General features: G+C 38.2%; 1 protein-coding gene across 3 annotated transcripts in view; it reads left to right on the top strand.

The window, feature by feature from the left end:
- chs1 (chitin synthase 1) overlaps positions 1–19,645 on the top strand; it is a 35,988-nt gene that overhangs the window by 4,534 nt on the left and 11,809 nt on the right. For all 3 annotated transcript variants that reach the window (XM_057848793.1, XM_057848787.1, XM_057848800.1), the window contains 22 exons: positions 5,464–5,599; positions 5,727–5,912; positions 5,996–6,197; positions 6,297–6,457; positions 7,760–7,835; positions 8,079–8,197; positions 8,353–8,530; positions 8,610–8,706; positions 8,821–8,917; positions 9,045–9,166; positions 13,008–13,103; positions 13,193–13,357; positions 13,741–13,888; positions 14,924–14,986; positions 15,083–15,258; positions 15,421–15,479; positions 17,824–18,024; positions 18,109–18,277; positions 18,375–18,490; positions 18,584–18,763; positions 18,856–18,960; positions 19,038–19,155. In XM_057848793.1, coding sequence (XP_057704776.1) covers positions 5,464–5,599; positions 5,727–5,912; positions 5,996–6,197; positions 6,297–6,457; positions 7,760–7,835; positions 8,079–8,197; positions 8,353–8,530; positions 8,610–8,706; positions 8,821–8,917; positions 9,045–9,166; positions 13,008–13,103; positions 13,193–13,357; positions 13,741–13,888; positions 14,924–14,986; positions 15,083–15,258; positions 15,421–15,479; positions 17,824–18,024; positions 18,109–18,277; positions 18,375–18,490; positions 18,584–18,763; positions 18,856–18,960; positions 19,038–19,155 — 2,970 coding nt within the window. The remainder of the gene's footprint in view (positions 1–5,463; positions 5,600–5,726; positions 5,913–5,995; positions 6,198–6,296; positions 6,458–7,759; positions 7,836–8,078; positions 8,198–8,352; positions 8,531–8,609; positions 8,707–8,820; positions 8,918–9,044; positions 9,167–13,007; positions 13,104–13,192; positions 13,358–13,740; positions 13,889–14,923; positions 14,987–15,082; positions 15,259–15,420; positions 15,480–17,823; positions 18,025–18,108; positions 18,278–18,374; positions 18,491–18,583; positions 18,764–18,855; positions 18,961–19,037; positions 19,156–19,645) is intronic.

Below are 19,645 nucleotides of genomic sequence, written 5' to 3'. Positions count from 1 at the left end.
AGTGAGTACCTTAGAAACTACGTACATACTTAAATGTCCATATTGAGTACTGCTTGTCATTTTCCCTCCGAAATTTCCTTTGACTCGTTACAGGAGTGCTGTCAGCATTGCTGCAGAGATTGAACAGGTGGAGGGTCAGCCTGTTAGTGCTCAGACCATACGCCGCACTGTACATCAAATTGGTGTGCATGTGTTGCAGGCACCAGAATCTGGCACCATTTACAATTATAAATATATCCTGAAAAATACAGGTTATATGCATTAAAGATGCGCACGCTGACGCCAGCTTGCCGTTGTTCATCAGGAATCTTTATTTACACAACAATTCAACATAAATACTGTCTGCTTTGTCTCATTTATATTATTTAGTACATACATTACTATATTATTTTTGTCAATTTAACAGTCATTTATTTCCAATACCACTATTGGCTCTTCTGAATACAATGTCTACTGCACACAAGAAAATATATTATCCTAACTTCTGCTACTATTTTCCAAAAATCCATTTTGGCTCATTCAACACTATCAGAGCGCATTTTTGGTACATGTCATCAAACATGAGAGACTAATGCAGTAACTGGTAGAAACATATTTACATTTGTGTTTTTGTTTCAAATTTTAACATAAAATATATCATACATAAACGAAAACAGTATAATTATTAACAAAACACCTTGTATTCGTATACAGTGGAGATGCGATGCCCACAGTTAAAACGAACGTTATACTAAGAAAAAGACAGCGCCATTTTAAACTCGTCATTCCACTTACACAATGGCTCAATATAAAGTAAATACGCACGTAAACAAAATCATTTTTGGCCCAAAACGTAGATCATAAACTCATTTACTACTCTGAGATGTTTGGTGTCATTTACTCACCTGAAAAATACAGGTTATATGTATTAAAGATGCGCACGATGACGCCAGCTTGCCGTTGTTCATCAAGAATGGAAACACGCGCATGCTTCATTAAGACTACAGCACCGTTATTTCGCTCTGAACAATAGTCCTATGGTGCCACCTATTGACCACTCCGAAAATCTTCGCTTGAGGAAAGTATACATTGCATAAATTGGACACAGACCTTTTTCTGCATTACAAAATTATAAATTTCACACACAAATGTGATCACACTTTGGGGGCATCACACATGGCTGTCACCCCAGGATGAAGCCTCTTCTGAAGACGGTACACAAGAAAGCCCGCAAACAGTTTGCTGTTGTGTACTGTCTTCAGAAGAGGCTTCCTCCTGGGGTGACAGCCATGCACTCCAATTTGATGTAGAGTGTGGCGTATGGTCTGAGCACTAACAAACTGACCCCCCACCTATTCAATCTCTGCAGCAATGCTGACAGCACTCATCTAATCAATTTGGACATTTAGGGATAGTTTCTATGGTGTATACATGGGGGTGTACTCACTGTTGTTGCCAGGGGTTTATATATTAATGGCTATATTTTAAGTTATTTTGAGGGGGAAATGCGATGGGTTCACTCACGTTGTGATACAATGTACCTCGACATATGATCGCTTCGACATACGATCCTTTTGACAACCGACGTAAAATCTTTATCGTTATTTGTGATTTTGTGAAGTATGATAGCGTTGCAATTTCATTTTTTTCCGGAAAGACGGACACACAGCGCATTTTTTGTTCGAAAAATCAACATGGGCCCCAAAAAGGTTAGTGCAGATGGTGAAAAAAGGAAAACGGTAACACTTATCATTGAAATTAAGAAGCAAATGACAGAAAAATATGAGCCTGTTTTGCGTGTCAGTGAACTGGCTCAGAAAATGTCTACGATTTCGAGGACGACTCTCGTTATTAATTTTATTATTGTAGCATCGGCAAGGAAGTTGCCAGCTTCGTCAGGTTTGTAATCCTTTATTTCGGAACTTGTGCAACACAACACAGCTACAGTACTGTCCGCCCTCGCCGACGCTGACAACAATAGAACATGAAAAAAGGAAGTAAAAACTTCCCACCCTTACCCACCTCTCTTTCACTCTCTTGCCATTCATACGGTGCGTTCAGAAACAGAATGCAAAACACAACTGCCACATTAGAACCCGATTTGTTACATTATTATTATTCCAATTTACATTTATAATCTATTTGTTTTGCTATGTGTAATTGCTATTTGTAATTGTACCTGCAATATTCATTAAGAATTAAGCCTAGGTTTTTGGGCTGTGGAAGGAATTTCTTATGAGACTTCAAATTTAATTTTATGCAAGGTAAGCACATTGTTCCACTCATGTGTTGAAGGGAACCTCGGACTTAAAGACTTGTAGGCTCTAATAAGCCATAATTGTTCTCTTTTACTAAAATATGTTTTTAGAAACATAAAATATTGCCATTGATTTAAAAACTCTATAATATTAGGGACATGTTTTTACCTACGGAGGGCGCCATGTTTTATGTGCGCAGTGGACGCTCGGGGTAATGACGTATTTTGTCATTGTCACTGAACGAACACTACCGATGTTCTGCAATTCCTTCCTACGCGGCGAGACGTCCAACACATGCGCACCACAGTTAAAAGCTGTGAATTCTTACTATTTGTGAATTTATCGAGTCTTTTAATGCCTTTTCATTTCCTCAAAAAACTTTTTGCATGTATACTTTTAAGCATTGTGTTTTCTTGTGGTAGTTTTAAAGCTGATTGTTGATCTATTGACCACGTTAGTCACATAGTGTATTTAAACCACCCTTATTTGTTATTACTACATTTAAGTATTTTCTTAAGACATCTTTAGTATGTTCTGTCTGTTTGCATCTACAGTGGTATGAAAAAGTATCTGAACCTTTTGGAAGTTCTCCCATTTCTGCATAAAATCACAATAAAATGTGATCTGATCTTTGTCAAAATCACACAGATTACAATACCGTGACTGCTTTAACTAAAACCGCCCAAACATTTATAGTTTTACATATTTTAATGAGGATAGCATGCTAATAATGACAGAAGGGGGGAAAATAAGTAAGTGAAACCTCTGCCTACGGAGACTTAAAGTGCAATCGAAACCAATTTTTACCAAACATTTTAAGTCAGGTGTGTGCCCAATCACTGATGAGTGTTTTAAAGATGCCCTGCCCACTATAAAACACACACCTGGTAAGAAATGTCTCAATGAGAAGCATTGTCTGATGTGCATCATGGCTCGGCCAAAAGAGCTGTCTGAAGACCTGCCATCAAGGATTGTTGATTTATATAAAGCTGGGAAAGGATAAAAAACGATCTCTAAAAGTCTGGATGTTCATCAATTGACAGTCATAGAAGTTGTCTACAAATGGAGAGAGTTTGGCACTGTTGCTTCTCTCCCAAGGAGTGGCCGTCCACCAAAGATGACCCCAACAGTTCAGCGCAGTATACTCAGAGAGGTAAAAAAACAACCCTAGAGTGTCTGCTAAAGAAAAATCACTGACGCAGTCCAATATCTTTGTGCACACATCAACTATATGTAAAACATTGTTGCTCATTTTGCAAAAAGGCACTTGGACACTCCACGGACGTTTTAGCAAAATATGTTGTGGACAGATGAAACCAAAGTTGAATTGTTTGGGAGTAACACACAACGTCATGTGTGGAGGAAAAATGGAACAGCTCACCAACATCAACACCTCATCCCTACCGTGAAGCATAGTGGAGGGGGCATCATGATTTGGGGCTGTTTTGCAGGTAAACCTAAGGGCCGTCCGTCAGTCAGTTGAAGCTAAAAAGAGGATGGATGCTGCACTAGGACAATGATCCAAAACACAGAAGTAAATCGACTTCAGAATGGTTTCAGAGTAGTCAAGTCAAAGTCCAGACTTGAACCCCATTGAGATGCTGTGGCATGACCTAAAGACAGCGATTCATGCCAGAAATCCCAGGAATCTGACTGGACTACAGCAGTTTTGTAGAGTGGAATGGACCAGGATTAGTCCTGATCGATGTGCCAGACTAATCTACAGGTACAGGAAGCGTCAGGTTGAAGTTATTGCTGCCAAAGGGATGGGGGAGGGGGGCACAAAAAATTAAATGTGATGGTTCACTTACATATTTACCCCCTTCTGTCGTTGTTTTCACACTACCCTGATTAAAATATGAAAACATAAATGTTTGGGTGGTTTTAGTTAAAACAGACACTATTATTTCATCTGTGTTATTTTGAAATCCCTCTTAACATGAAATTGTTATTATTTTAGAATTCAAATCCACCCTATGTCATAATTAGACTAAAAACAAGTTTACATATGTAGAGTAATTAGTGAATTTGTGTCAATCTACTGAAACACACAGAAGTTTGGAAGTGTTGTTCTTTTAGAATGAGAGTGCAAGGATTTTTTTATATGTAATTTAAAATGACTATAGCATGAAAACACCTGCTCTGTCGTCAATAAAATGATGACTAATTGCAATTGTATTCTCATCTTAAAAGTATTTATTACACCAGTTCAGGGGTCAGCAACCCTTGGCTCTAGAACCTCATGCGGTTCATTTAATCATAGTACTCATTATGTATTTGTGGCCAACTTTGTCATTTTGACAGTATGCTAATGTAGCTAATATGGATTATAGATAGCATGTGTTGCCATTATAGGACTTTTAATTTTTTGCGGCTACAGACATTTTGGTTTTCGTTTTTGATCCAATACAGGATAGCACTTTTAAAATTTTGGGTTGCTGACCCCTGCACTAGTTTGTTGATGGAAATAGCAGGTACCAGTATACTAAAGGTAATTTCCTGGTGTTGATAGTGAATTGTAAATCAAAATAATGTCAGCAATAATGCATCAGAGCAAAATGATTCAGATGCAACATCTTACCAAGACAGCAAATATGATTAGGAAATTATTGTCACTGTTTAGGAAGAAACCATTGGTTGGCGAAAAGTCATTCATGGGCATAAGGTTGGCGGAAATGTGAAGTGCATTTTCATTTCAATGCTCTCGACAAAAACTACCTATAATAACTGCCTTGAATAATTAAAGAATGAATTGTCCGATGAATTTTGATGCTACAGTATATTTGAAAATTGTTATCTTACCTCTCCCTTGTGACATGTATATATGTAATACATGAGACATGTCGAATACAAAATACAGACATGGTTACATAGTTATTGTTCTGATGAACCTAATGAATACTTTTTTTTTTAATTAAAAATTTTAAAAAAATAAAAATAAAAAATAACTCAGTGTGGACAGATTATCATGTCAAAAATTAGCATTTATGTGAGCGAAAAGTGCTTGAAAAAAATACTGCGGGCAAGTATATCTGAGACGTCCTGAAGTTTCGCTTTTTTTGCTTCTTCATCGGTTTAAAGTGTATTACCAAAATAAAACAAATATATTTCCACTCTGAGGCCGGCAACCGTGATATAAAGCCCTTATTTTTTATGGCTCATTTCACAATAAAAATGTATTATCAGTGTTGGAATATGACGTATTTGCCCCGTGTGCGTGACTCAGGGAAAGATGGGATGTATTCCAACTCAACCCAATTGGGGCTGAGAAGGAACAGAAGAGAAGATGCTTTGAATTTGCCCAATATCTGGTGGCTATTTTCGTGGGTATCGCTGTCCTAACCAGTGCCGTTGTTGCTAAGGTAAGTTTCGAAAAATGCTATATTTCTTTGAATTCAATTCAAACATCAGTGTTTTTTTTTTTAATTCAATTTTTTTTTTTTTTTTTCCAATTTTTTTTTTCAAATTTTTTTTTTTGTGGCCTATCAGGGCTGTCTTTTGGTGCTGTCAACGTTGTCCAGTCCAAAATCCCTGCGTTCCCCAAAAGAAAAGCAGTTCTACATGCTGATGTTGGTGTTCTGTCTTGTTTGCCCCAACTTCCTGGTGTTCATAAAATCATTGTGGAGGTGTGCTTTCAAGAGCTTTGTAAAGCCCAATATGAGGACCATGGCATTTGTACGTAACATTTATTCTGATACATCGTTTACGGTTGATATATTGGACAAATACACTGAACGTGTGTCATTTTTTTCTTGCAGATTTGTGTCATTGAGTGCTTGGTGTCACTTGGCACCTCAATCTTGGTACTTGTAGTGATGCCTCAGTTTGACATTCTGACAAATCTGTTCATCAGTGGAGGTGTCTGTATCATGTCTGCACTTCTTCAAATCATTTTTCGACTACAGACAGAAAGTTGGAAAATTATATTTCCAATCTGCTCCCTCGTTCTAACTTGTGCTGGTAATTGTAATATACTGTATATTTACAAAATCCTCTCAAACCTCTTTAAATACAAGAACGTGCTTGCATGTCATCTAACGTTTGTTTTTATCCCAACAGGATACTGCCTGCTAGGAATTGACTACTATGTCCGTGTAACGACATTAGTGGATAGACAAACTACAGACTGCTATGCCTATGTTGGACTTGGAATTTTCGCATCACTTCTTGTGTCTCTGTGTTGGTGGGAGAATCCAATGCAAGCTGCGAATCGTGCTCAGGTGCAGTTTATTTTGACTTGACTGTAAATTATTATTCGGAATTAATTCATTTCACTAGTCTTCGCCGTTCTTCTGAAATCACATTGAAATACTCAGCACAGAAATCTGTCAGCTTTGTGTGTTGTAACTAGAGATGTCGGGTCCGATCACGTTATTTTCAAAGTATCGGAATCAGCAAAAAAATATCAGCCATGCCTTTTTTTTAACTTTTTTTTTTTTTTTTTTTTTTTAATTAAATCGTTTTCTAATTGTATTTAGCGTTACAGACATAATATGTTACACTCATCCAGAGTCTTTAGTTCAGACTTAAGGTAGGGTTATCAAATCTATCCCGATAACGGCGGTGATTAATTTTTTTGAAAACGTATCACGTTAAAATATTTAACGCAGTTAATGCATGCGTTGCACGACCCACTCACGCATTGACGCGCTCAATCTGTAATGGTGCTGTTTTACCTTTATAGAGAGATAAAAGGCAGCGTAAAATGAGTAGAGTGAATTTTGGCAGCCTTTGGAGCCTTTTTTATTAGGCTAAAGCCTTACTATCCCTCTCCCTACGATTAGAAATATCATGGGAAGCAATGTGGGGAAGCAAGGTAGCAATTGATCTTTTTCTTAACACCTTATGTTATTTCGCAATGCAGAGAAGACAGTCATGGTTCCACTTCCCATCATGCATTTGGGTTGAATGGCTGCAGTATCATTTACTGAAAGCTCAACAAATACACTAGATGGCTATATTTAGTCACAATATACAAAGTCACAAGTCTTTCTATCTGTGGATCCCTCTCACAGAAAGAATTTTAATAATGTAAATGCCATCTTGAGGATTTATTGTCATAATAAACAAATACAGTACTTATGAACTGTATGTTGAATGTATATATTAGTCCGAGTTTTATTCATTTTTTTCTTAACGCATTGCCAAAATGTATATGATCGGGAAAAATTATCGGGAATGATTGGAATTGAATCGGGAGCAAAAAAAAGCAATCGGATCGGGAAATATCGGGATCGGCAGATACTTAAACTAAAACGATCGAGATCGGATCGGGAGCAAAAAATGATCGGAACAACCCTAGTTGTAACCTTTTTACATTGACTTTATGCAATTGTATTTTTTTGTTTGTTACTTTTAACATTTCTCTGTTGACGGACCTGTGTGCTTGACATTACAGGTAGGAAATGAGCAGCACAAACCAATTCAGATCCTGGATTTACCTGTGACGAAATGTTTTACTTTGGGACTGTGTAAACATCAAATACAATATAGTGAGGCTGCTCTATTGTGTCTCCTTGTAGGAAACATTATCAGAACTGGATGGTTTCCGTGACTTTGTTTTTGTCATCACCAGCCTTCTGAGGATAATTGTCATCGGTAATTATCTGAGTCACTCTCTGGAACAATATCTGAGTATTGTATTATAGAGACGCTGAAATATAACGTTTTTATTTATCTACACGGCTTGGTGTCAAAAAATGTTTATAGCAGCAACAATAGAAATCAAAATTTTGACAAAAGATTGCTGTAAACAAGGTTTATTCCCTGAACCGACACTATTTCATATTACAGCAAACATATGGTTTTATGCAATGGTAAACTGTATTGTGTTATTCTTAGGGGCGGTATACCTCTTGCATCATGTCGTAATTGAAGAATCTGTCGTCTGGTCTAACTTCAATTTAAAGAATGAAGATTGGGAATTGTTAAGAGTAGGTCTGGGACTGTTTTTCTTACAGGTAGGTAGAAGCTAATTAGGTGGTAACTGTTTTCTTTTTTTAATTATTATTATTTGTCAAAATGTGTTAGTTAAATCAAATAAGATTCATGGTCTTCCTTGTTTGTTTGACACTGACCACGCTCGCATTAACCAGTTAATTGTCTCTTGCCAAAGGCCTTCTGCTCAGCAGCATGCCACTGGTTTGGAGTGGTGGCCTGTAAGATTCATGCCATCAGGATGAGTTTTGCCTTGCCCTTATGTTGCACAGGACCTTCGGTGCTTCTACTGGGAATGATACTTTTCATATCACTAGCAGGACAACTGGATGGAGATCATCATGAGAAAATCACTGGTGAGTTATTTGAAAACGTATTGATTTTTCTTTTGTTGCCATTTTTTTAATGAATATATCATACATTTTTCCTTTGTAGAGTTTTGTGAAAGCTTGTTCCATTTGAGCCAAAAGAACACAACCCCGGTTATTTTACTAGAAATCACAAGGAGCATCTGCCGGACATCACTGAACAGGTACTTGAACAATAAGAACATATTTTTATTTTTCAAGACAAAACAGTGAGTCAACATAAAGTACAATACAGCATAATATAACATATATATGATAAATGCCTATTTGATTGACAGCTATTACATGCCATGGACTTTCGCTATGCTGGGATTTGAGGGAGTATGTATGTGGTCAGGATTGATCACATGTACTTACTATGTATGGAAGACAAAGGTAGGCACCTATTTAATACACTCCAAGTTATTTGAAGGCAAAGAGTATGCCAAGTTTATAAACAAATAAATCCAGACATGGCGCATGATGACATTTCTCAGAGTATCTTTTGTTTTTTACCTACTAGGTCCAGCGTATAGAGAGAACCTCGCAACTCTTTGTTCGGCGTCTGTATGAATCCGCTTTCATAGACTTGTCTTTGTTACTTAACACCAAGATGAAGGTGTCTCGAGCTCTAAACAAGGAAAGGTGAGGAATAAAGAAGAGGAACGACTGAATAACTGCAATTAACATAACAAGTGTGAAACTGCATATTGGTGGGATTACAGTGATCCCTCGCTACTTTGCATTTCAAACTTCGCACCCTCAGTCCATCGCAGATTTTTTTTTTTTCAATTAAAAAAAAAAAAGCGTAGTCTCACTCTCCCTCCCTCCCTCCCTCTCCCTGCTCTTTCTTTGTCAGGCAGTGCATTGGAGATGCTTATTAAAGTGCCTGTGACAGCATTAAAAAAAATCTTAAATAGCATTATTATGTGAATTACTCATATCTAGAGAATATTCGACTACATACAACAATTTGGCAAAGCGCAGATGACGAGAAAAATGGTCTTTTAATCTGCCGTTTTGACCTGCCTGTCATTATAGTGCTCTAGCGTCCCCAGCTGGATAATGATGCAGGATCACGATTTCATCTGATTTAGAATCCAGCCAAATGAGGGGGAAGATACAGAACAAGGAAAATAAGACGGAGAGCAGAAAAATGTCATGATTGTTTCAGTCTCTCTACTCCAATATTTTTACAGGATATTCTTCTTATCTAAGTTTTTTTCTCCAATTGCTAAATATGGCATGGTAATGACAAAAAAGCAGTCTTGTGCTAAATGGAATTAGGCTTGAGCGTATGACGTGGCACTCGCGAGGTTTCCGCCGCTATCGCCATTATGGAAGCGAGAAACATAAACAGGGAGGCATTTGAACACAGGTTGCTCTTTTAAAATGGTTGGAAATTATTGTGCGGTAAAGAATTGCAACAAGCGATCGAATAGAAAGGAGAATGTACAGCTCGACGGAACACCATTGAGTTTCTTCCGGATCCCTACATGCAGAAAAGACGAGGGAAAGGTCATATCTGAACTTACCAAACGTCGAAGAATGGCATGGGTGGCCTCGATCAGAAGGAAGGGCATAACGTTTGATTCTCCAGTTACGTACAGAGTTTGCTCTATGCACTTCCACTCCGGTAAGATAATTTCGTTTGTTTACGCAAATTTCAGTAACTTTACGCCCTAAGTCGGCCTGTTGTTAGCTATAGCTACAGCTAAACAACTAGCATGCATACATGTGCATTGTCTTCATAAGACATAATTCCTGTCGTTGCTAAATGAAAAAGCTGTTATATTTTGACGTGAGAGAGTGGCAAAGAATTTGTACACAGGCTACATTTTCTGCAACAAAAAATGTGTACATCCGTGGTCACAGACTAATGTAAACACACATTGCCTACCTTTGCTAGAAAGATGGTGTTGCCGTTTGCTATGGTCATAATGAGCAGATCCTGCACCCATCCGCAGCAAAACTGTTCGTAGCTTTGTAGCGATTTGCAGTTTCGGAATTGCTGATGAGTGTAGTAACATACACCAAACACTAAATACAGCATGATGTCCATTTCGCGTAGTGGTGGAAGCTTGTCGACATCTTTATTCCATTTGTGTTCGGCTTGCTCGTGAGGGTCAACATTGTTCACATCCTTAAAATTGCTCACATATCTGTCCTTCGCCGTGGTAACAAGTTTGTCTCTGTATCGAACTGGCAAGTTTTCCCTACATTTTTCCATCTTTGGCACTCGTAGTTCAATTGTATTTGCTGTTAAGTTTAAATGTCCCGTGATGCAGACGTGCTTCCGCAATGGCTGCGTTGTCGCAAATCTCGCACGATCCCGTGCTGCTGTGACGTAAACGCTCGAGCCTAATTGGAAATATTAAAAATGCATTTATTCAGTACAACAGGGCAAAATTACTGCATAATGGTCAAAATTGCCGACTTCTTCCTCTCACGAATGGTATTTTATGCCACAGGAGTTTGTCCGGCTTTTGTCATTTCCCTGCCCCGGCTTCGGAGACGGAGAAAAGAGCATAAACAAAACAGGAGGCGTGACAGCTAGCCGACATGCTAACCTGAACCGAGCAGCTTTTCCAAGTCTTATTCTCGCCTTTTGAAAATAAAAAATCACACAAAACTACCCCGACTCATGTCACACACGGCGGAGGGGTTAATTGTCTTCACCGAAGTTACGTCTCATCATGCTGCTGTGGCCACGGCGAGCTGGCGGTGTTCGTTGCCGGGAATGAACACCGAAAATAGCCCATTCTCGGTGGACAAACCGGCCGACGTCGGAGCGGGGGGCTGCTCGTGGCCAAGCCGACGACAGCGCATTCTCGGCGGGCACGCGGATAGGACCGAGGGGGTGGAAGTGACCATGGTGTGTGACAAGCTCCGGTCGTCGGCCGAGTGGCCTTCTCGGTGGACAAGGGAGCATTGTCACCCACAAAATGCAAGCCACCTCCTTATTAAAACGTGTGCCGTGATCCCAGCATTTGACATAATATAAAACATGTAGCTGACTCACTTCTTCATCAGTCCAATGGTCCCGCAGTTGTCGGACTGCCAAATCAGCTAAATCCGCAGTTGCTCTGCATACCGTAGTATTGGCTGTATACTGAAGATGATTAGCCCGCTGACGTCACATTCGCATTCTTCGTCAATTCAGGAAGTCACTCATTTTCATGGCCCGGGATTTAAAATTTTTTAATAAATATACTGATCGCTTCCACACACATCCAAGTGGTCCATTTCTTTCAGGAGCATAAAGTACCGCGTGAAATATGAAATAAACATGCTTTTTGCTGTCATAGGCACTTTAAAGTTAGTAATGACTGACAGATGTTTAATTTTTTTATCTTGCCAGAGAAGCGAACTTCAAAGCGCCGTATGCGTCAATCATTGTTTAACTTGTTAAACAGTTGCTGTGGCTACTCATTGTGTGTAAGTGAGTAGCTTGAGCGGATTTGAGTGGACTCACTCAATGAAGCATTTACTAAAGCCAAGCATTTTTCTGCTTTATTCTTCTTTAAAAATAATTTGGTGGAACATTAACATGTTTACAACTTATTTTAATTTTTACATTTGAAGTGCCTGAAAAATATTTATTAAAAAAATATATATTTATTTATTTATTTATTTATACTTTTTTTTTTTTTTTTTTTTTTAATTATACTTTGGAGAAAAAGTGAAAACATGTCTTCTATGTATCTCTTTCCAATGCTAAATCTGACTTCTGAGTGATTACATGGAACACAATTTTTTTTTTTTTTTTTTTTTTTTTTCGGGCGCTCCTTCGCTCTCTTTCACTTATCGCCGGGGTTTCTGGTCCCCATTAACCACGAAAAACGAGGAATCACTGTATTTTTTTTTTCTTCTTTTATTATTATTTTATTTCATTTTTTGTTTGTTAGCAGCCTAGGATTATACATAAACTACACAAACATTAACCATACTGTAATAGCACTATATCCATTACATTTTGGTGTGATTCCCAAGGACAATGTAGAAATTTAGATAAAATTGGTCTTTCCACTTGGTTCACAATAGGTAAAAAAACTAATACACTAACATAGCAGGATGCAAATGTGTGAGCCACTCCACCAAAACTGGACACTTCTTGCATACTGTCAAAATAACATATGGCGTCCTCTGGACTGAATTTTATGCAGAGAAAAATAAAGCTTTTTGTTATTTTGTTTTTAATTTTTGCTAAATTATTTATGGATAAACTTTCACATCAGAAATTTTCACTGTAAGGGTTTCACCCTGAACTTGTGTTTGAGTGCACTGTTGTGTGTAGAATCATTATAGGTACTGGATTGCAAATGTTTTTGTTGCTAGAAAGCTTGTCAAAGGCACAATAAGAATGACAGAAAATCAAATATTTGGGGTAAATGGCTCACATAAATCATCTGACTAGATTACCACTTGCTGCATGAGCATGTGTTAAGCTAAGCTATACTTAACAGCTCTCTTCTCTTTGCTTTAGTCATGATGACATCCAGAACTGTGTGCTCTATCTATGTGCCACCATGTGGCATGAGACCTATGATGAAATGCTTAAGATTCTGACCTCCATGTTCAGGTTTGCTTCACATTCACGAGACCACAGAGCAGTGAAATTAGAAATTCTCAGTCATATGCAATGCTAAGAATTTGTTTTTTGTTTTCAAGGTTGGATCGTTACAGAGGTGATCCAAAAGAGGAACATAAGGATGCTTTCGATTTTGAGTGTCACATTTATGTTGATGACGCATTTATGACTGAAAAAGACACAGGGAAGAGGCTGGTTAATTCTTATGTCAATGACTTGACTCAGGTTGTCATCGAGGTTTACAGGTGAGATCTTGCATTCAATGTAACAACAGAGATGTATGGTAATTGATTAATCGACGATAAATAAGTTGTTTGTGTCGAAATTATTTTCCCGAATACCTAGTGTGCTACTTGGCTGTAACCGGTTGAGGCAATGTGGATTCAGACTCCACTTGTTTACAGATGGAAGAAAATGGAATCATTTGTAGGATATTGAGCTAGATCAATGTCAAGCATTATTCTGCTCAATTTGATATTGGCATCGAAACAGCAAATCCAAATAAACAGAGATGTTCGCCTATCCCTTTAAATATCTGCTTTAAAAGTGATTGTAAATGCCTCCTGTAAATGCCTCAAGAATGTCTTGTGAAATGTCCATCCAAATTAAACAATGATGCCCCACCCAGGGTTTTTACCAACAAAGAGCCCGACGATGTATCCATCGTGGAAACTCCGTATGGTGGCCGACTTGTATTTGTTATGCCAGAAGGTAACATGCTCTACGTTCACCTTAAAGACAAAACCCTCATCAGGAACAAGAAAAGATGGTCGCAGGTATGTGCTGCAAAAATTCAGATATATCACAACATCAAATTTACTCTAGCTGATCATACATTCGCCACCCAAGTTTTTACCGTAATTTTCGGACTATAAGGCGCACCTGATTATAAGCCGCCACCCACCAAATTTGACACAAAACGGCATTTGTTCATAGCTAAGCCGCACTGGACTATAAGCCGTAGCTGTCTTCACTGTATTATGGGATATATACACCAAAAGATATTACCGGTAACACTTTATTTGAGAGTGGCATCATACAACTGTCATAAGACCAAATGAACCACAAATTTGCTGCAAAGCTTCATTGCTTCAAGAAGCTTCATTTGGCCATCACTGCTCCGTAGGGAGAGACAGTCAACCTCTGCTGCCATTTGCTGTCAAACCTGTTTTTGTCCAACATGCATCCTAGCATTCATTGCAGGGCTACAGGTGTAAATAGCATCAAAAATATTTTATATTTTCTAATTAATTATTTATTCAGTTACTGTTCCAGTTGTTTCATTAATTGCAAGAAATTAAATTTAGTAACACTTTAATTGACAGTGGCGCTATAAGACTGTCATTAGACAATCATAATTATAACATGACGCTGGCAAGAGTATTAATGAATGCTTATAACAGATGTCATTTAGTGTTATCCGGCAAATTATCGCACTTTTGAATAGATGTAAAATATCTGAGCTGGACATAAATGGAGTTAGTGACATAATTTGCTGGATGACACTTAATGACATCCGTCATAAGCATTCAGTAATGTCCATGATAGTGTTATCTCATAATTATGATGGTCTTATGACAGTCTTATGACGCCACTGTCAAATAAAATGTTACCTATTAACCCAAATAAATCAACAATTAAGCACCAGTGCACTATTAGCCGCAGGATTCAAAATGAGGGGAAAAAGTATTGAGTTATTGTCCGAAAATTACGGTAATTATTAGTGTAAACAAATTTGATACAATGAACTCCACAAAATGTTCAATTCACATTTCAGATTGTTTGTGACGTTTAAAATTGCTGTCTTTTAGATTATGTATATGTATTATCTCCTTGGCTGGAAGGGCTACATTGCCAAAAATCCTCAGATCAGAGTAAGACTTTTAAACTTTGACACAATTTATATATATATATGTATATATATCATACTGTATTGTAGTTTAAATATATCACGTTGTTGTTTTTTGTAGAATCAGAATTACCTAGGCAGAGAGTCTTTAATCTCTATGGATGGGGAAGCATTTTTCATGCCTCAATTTGACAATGACAACAAACGAAGATTCATCTTAGATGACAACGTATATATCCTGGCGTTGGACGGAGACACCGACTTCCAGCCTAAAGCTGTGATTTTGCTCGTCGACAGGTGAGTATTCGACTATATGTACTCCATCATCGCTTAATGGGTTCACAAGAACTAGCTAACTAATTTTGACTCTGTTTAACACGCACTTTTATTTCATTCAACAAAACAAATGATCAAGGGTAATTAAAAGTGACTGATTGTGATTCATATCTTGACTGACAGGCTAAGAATGTATGAAAATGTTGGTGCAGCCTGTGGAAGAATCCATCCTACTGGAATGGGTAAGAAAACATTTCGTGGCAAAGTGATTCTTTTAATACATGTTTATTGTAAACTCCAAAATGTTGTATAGTCAAAGGCAGCTGGAAAATGAAGACGACTTTAATACTTACCACCTAGAATATAACAGAGTAAAATAATACTACGCATTTCTTTAGTTCACAGGTGTCAAACCGATTCCAGAAAGGGCCAAGTGGGTGCTGGATTTTGTTCCAACCGATAACATGCAGAGAGTTTAACCAATGAACTTCCTACTGAAACAAGCAGCACCTGACAAAGTTTAACTGATTACACATGTAAAAGATCTGATTGGTGAAAAGGTGTCCTCTTCATTGGTTGGAAAGCAAACCTGCACCCACTTGGCCCTTTCTGGAATCAGTTTGACACCTGTGCTTTAGTTGTATGAAAAAGTTTCTGAACCTTTTGGAATTTCTCACATTTCTGCATAAAATCGCCATCAAATGTGATCTGATCTTTGTCAAAATCACACACATGTAAAAACAGTGTCTGCTTTAACTACAACCACCCAAACATTTATCGATTTTCATATTTTAACAAGGAACAAACAATGCAAACAATGACAGAAGGGGTAAATAAGTAAGTGAACCCTCTGCCTTAGGAGACTTAAAGAGCAATTGAAACCAATTTTCACCAAACAATTTAAGTCAGGTGTGTACCCAATCACGAATGAGCGGTTTAAAGCTACCCTGCCCACTATAAAACACCTGGTAAGAATTATCCTGAGGAGAAGCATTGCCTGATGTGCATCATGGCTCGGTCAAAAGAGCTGTCTGAAAACCTGCGATAAAGGATGGTTGATTTACAGTATATACAGCTAAGAAAGGATACAAAACCATCTCTAAATGTCTGGATGTTCATCAATCGACAGTGAGAGACCTTGTCTACAAATGGAGAGAGTTTGGCACTATTGTTTCTCTCCCAAGGAGTGGCCGTCAACCAAAGATGACGCCAAGAGTTTAGCGCAGAATACTCAGAGAGGTAAAAAAGAACCATAGAGTGTCTGCTAAAGACTTTCAGAAATCCCTGGCACAGCCCAATATATCTGTGTACACATCAACTATATTTGAAACAATGCCCAAATATAGTGTTCATGGGAGGACTCCACGGAGGAAGCCACTGCTGTCTAAAAAAAATTGTAGCATGTTTAATGTTCGCTAAAAGGCACTTGGACACTCCACATAAGTTTTGGCAAAATATTTGGTGGACTGATGAAACCAAAGGTGATTTTTTTGGGAGTAACACACAACGCCATGTGTGGAGGAAAAATGGAACAACTCACCAAAATTAACACCTCATTCCCACCGTGAAGCATGGTGGAGGGAGCATCATGATTTGGGGCTGTTTTGCTGCCTCAGGGCCTGGACAGAATGAATTGAAAAGTTTATCAGAATGTTTTGCAGGAAAACCTGAGGCCGTCTGTCAGACAGTTGAACCTAAAAAGAGGATGGATGCTGCAACAAGACAATGATCCGAAACACAGAAGTAAATCAACTTCAGAATGGTTTCAGAAGAACAAAATACACATTCTGGAATGGCCAAGTCAAAGTCCAGACTTGAACCCCATTGAGATGCTGTGGCATGACCTAAACACAGCGATTCATGCCAGACATCCCAGGAATCTGACTGAATTACGGCAGTTTTGTAGAGAACAATGGCCCAAGATTAGTCCTGATCAATGTCCCAGAACGATCTGCACCTACAGGAAGTGTCTGGTTGAAGTTATTGCTGCCAAAGGGGGGGGGGCCATAAGATATTAAATCTGATGGTTCACTTACTTATTTCCCCCCTTCTGTCATTGTTTGCATACTATCCTCATTAAAATATGAAAACCTATAAATGTTTGGGTGGTTTTAGATAAAGCAGAGTTTTTTTTTCATCTGTGTGATTTTGACAAAGATCAGATCACGTTTGAAGGTGATTTTATGTAGAAATGTGAGAAATTCCAAAAGGTTCAGATACTTTTTTATACAACTGTAAGTCGTGTGTGTATGTGGATCTTTTTTTAAATGAGCAGGGGGAATATGATACAATTAATCAAATTTAAAATTGTTTCATCAATCTTCATTGTCTGATTTGTGACATGTTTCCATTCGGAGTTGTAAATTGACTCTTGATAAAATTTGTACTTGTGGGTTGGCCCGGCGGTGGCACACTTCATTCAGCCTGTGGCTCAAGCTACATGACCGACGAAAAAAAATACAAAGAAACTCAATCTTAAAACGAACCAAAACTAACTGAATTAAAAATATTAAAAAATCATGAAAAATGAAAACCCTCGACCAGGGAAGGAATGAAATTTCCATTCTGTGTTTTTGTAAACTTCAGGTCCTATGGTGTGGTACCAGAAGTTTGAGTATGCAGTGGGTCACTGGCTACAAAAGACAGCAGAACACGTGTTTGGGTCTGTGCTGTGCAGTCCAGGATGTTTCAGTCTTTTCCGAGCATCTGCCTTAATGGATGATAACGTGCTGAAGAGATACACAACGACTGCCACAAGAGCTTCGGAATACGTACAATATGATCAAGGTCAAGATTTTCCTATCACTCTTTCGTCTTCATCTGCTGTATAACAGCTTTCTTGCATTTATGGGTCTTGCATAAATTTTGCAGGGGAAGATCGTTGGTTGTGTACTTTGCTGCTGCAGCAGGGGTGGCGTGTGGAATACAACGCTGCATCCGATGCCTACACCAACTCACCGCAAGAGTTTAAAGAGTTTTATAACCAGAGGAGACGATGGGGGCCATCCACACTGGCTAATACACTGGATCTCCTTCACAGGTCAGAAAGTGATTCACTTTACTGCTTGAGAAAAATATCTAAATCAGTGCTGTCAGATTAATGACAACTTTTTTTGTACTGATGATTTGAACTGCAGTGGTGCAGAGACAGTGAAAAGAAACTCCTCCATATCCAGACTTTATATTGTCTACCAGATGTTCACTGTTGGTTCCTCTATTCTTGGACCAGCATCTGTGACTCTTATGGTGGCAGGTAGGTTTAAGTTGCCAGATGTCTTTTTAAAATGTTTATTTCCTGTCATAAACATAGAAAACGTGATTTATTCCTTTATGTCCGTTCCTGCAGGTGCTTTCCAGTTTGTCTTCAAAATTTCTGGTACACTTTCCATCATCATTGCAAGCATTCCCCCAGTCTTCTACATTATCGTTTGTTTTATTGCCAAACCAAACAACCAGATAACAATCGCTGCCATTATGAGTGTTCTGTATGCCTTCTTGATGACGGCTTCCTTTTTTTCTATCATCGGTGAGCATAAATCTGGATCTTTCTGATTTTACATGGATTATTTTTTTAAAGGCTACAATCTAATGGAAGTTTAACTATTAACCTGCCTGTAGGTGATATGGTTATTCAAGGCACATTCCTGACTCCAACTGGTGTGTTCCTGGTTTCTATGACAATCATGTACTTGGTGACTGCTATCCTCCACCCAGAGGAGTTTGGTACAAGATTACATTATCCTCACATTTATGTTAGATGATATCATGTTGCGAATTGTGATGTTGTTTTTCTCCGACAGGAATGATCATCTATGGCTTGATGTATTTCATCTGTATTCCCAGTGGCTACCTTCTGCTCACCATCTACTCATTGGTTAACATGCACATCGTATCCTGGGGCACAAGGGAATCCAATAAGTAATGCACCGATTTATCGACATTAGTACAATCAATACCATATTTTATGGACTATAATGGAGTATAATTCACATTACTCCAAAAATGCATCATGACGAAGCATACATGTCACAGCAGACTATAAATTGGATTTTTAGTGGGAAATGTATATTCTCCACCGCTTATCTTAGCCAAGTAGCGAAACTCGCTACCTAACGAAAAAGCAGTTCAAAAGTATTGACTTGTAACAAAACGAGACCACTTTGTTGGCAGGCAACATCACGCACAGCCAAGGATGATGCAGTGCTAGTGCTAACTTAAGCACTTTATCTTAGCTATGTAACATTTTAAGTGTAAGTCGCAAGGCCAGACATACTATGAAAAAATTGTGATTTATACTCCAGAACATACGGTACTCATGACCGATTTGTATACATTTTTTGATGAGAAATAATTTCAATTCAAAATTTGTCTAATTTAATCTGGTAGGTGTACTGACAGTATGAAGGTA

This window comes from Corythoichthys intestinalis, chromosome 1 (assembly GCF_030265065.1).
Source record: "Corythoichthys intestinalis isolate RoL2023-P3 chromosome 1, ASM3026506v1, whole genome shotgun sequence".
Classification (NCBI taxonomy): Eukaryota; Metazoa; Chordata; class Actinopteri; order Syngnathiformes; family Syngnathidae; genus Corythoichthys; species Corythoichthys intestinalis.
This window is presented reverse-complemented; position numbering and strand designations above follow the sequence as displayed.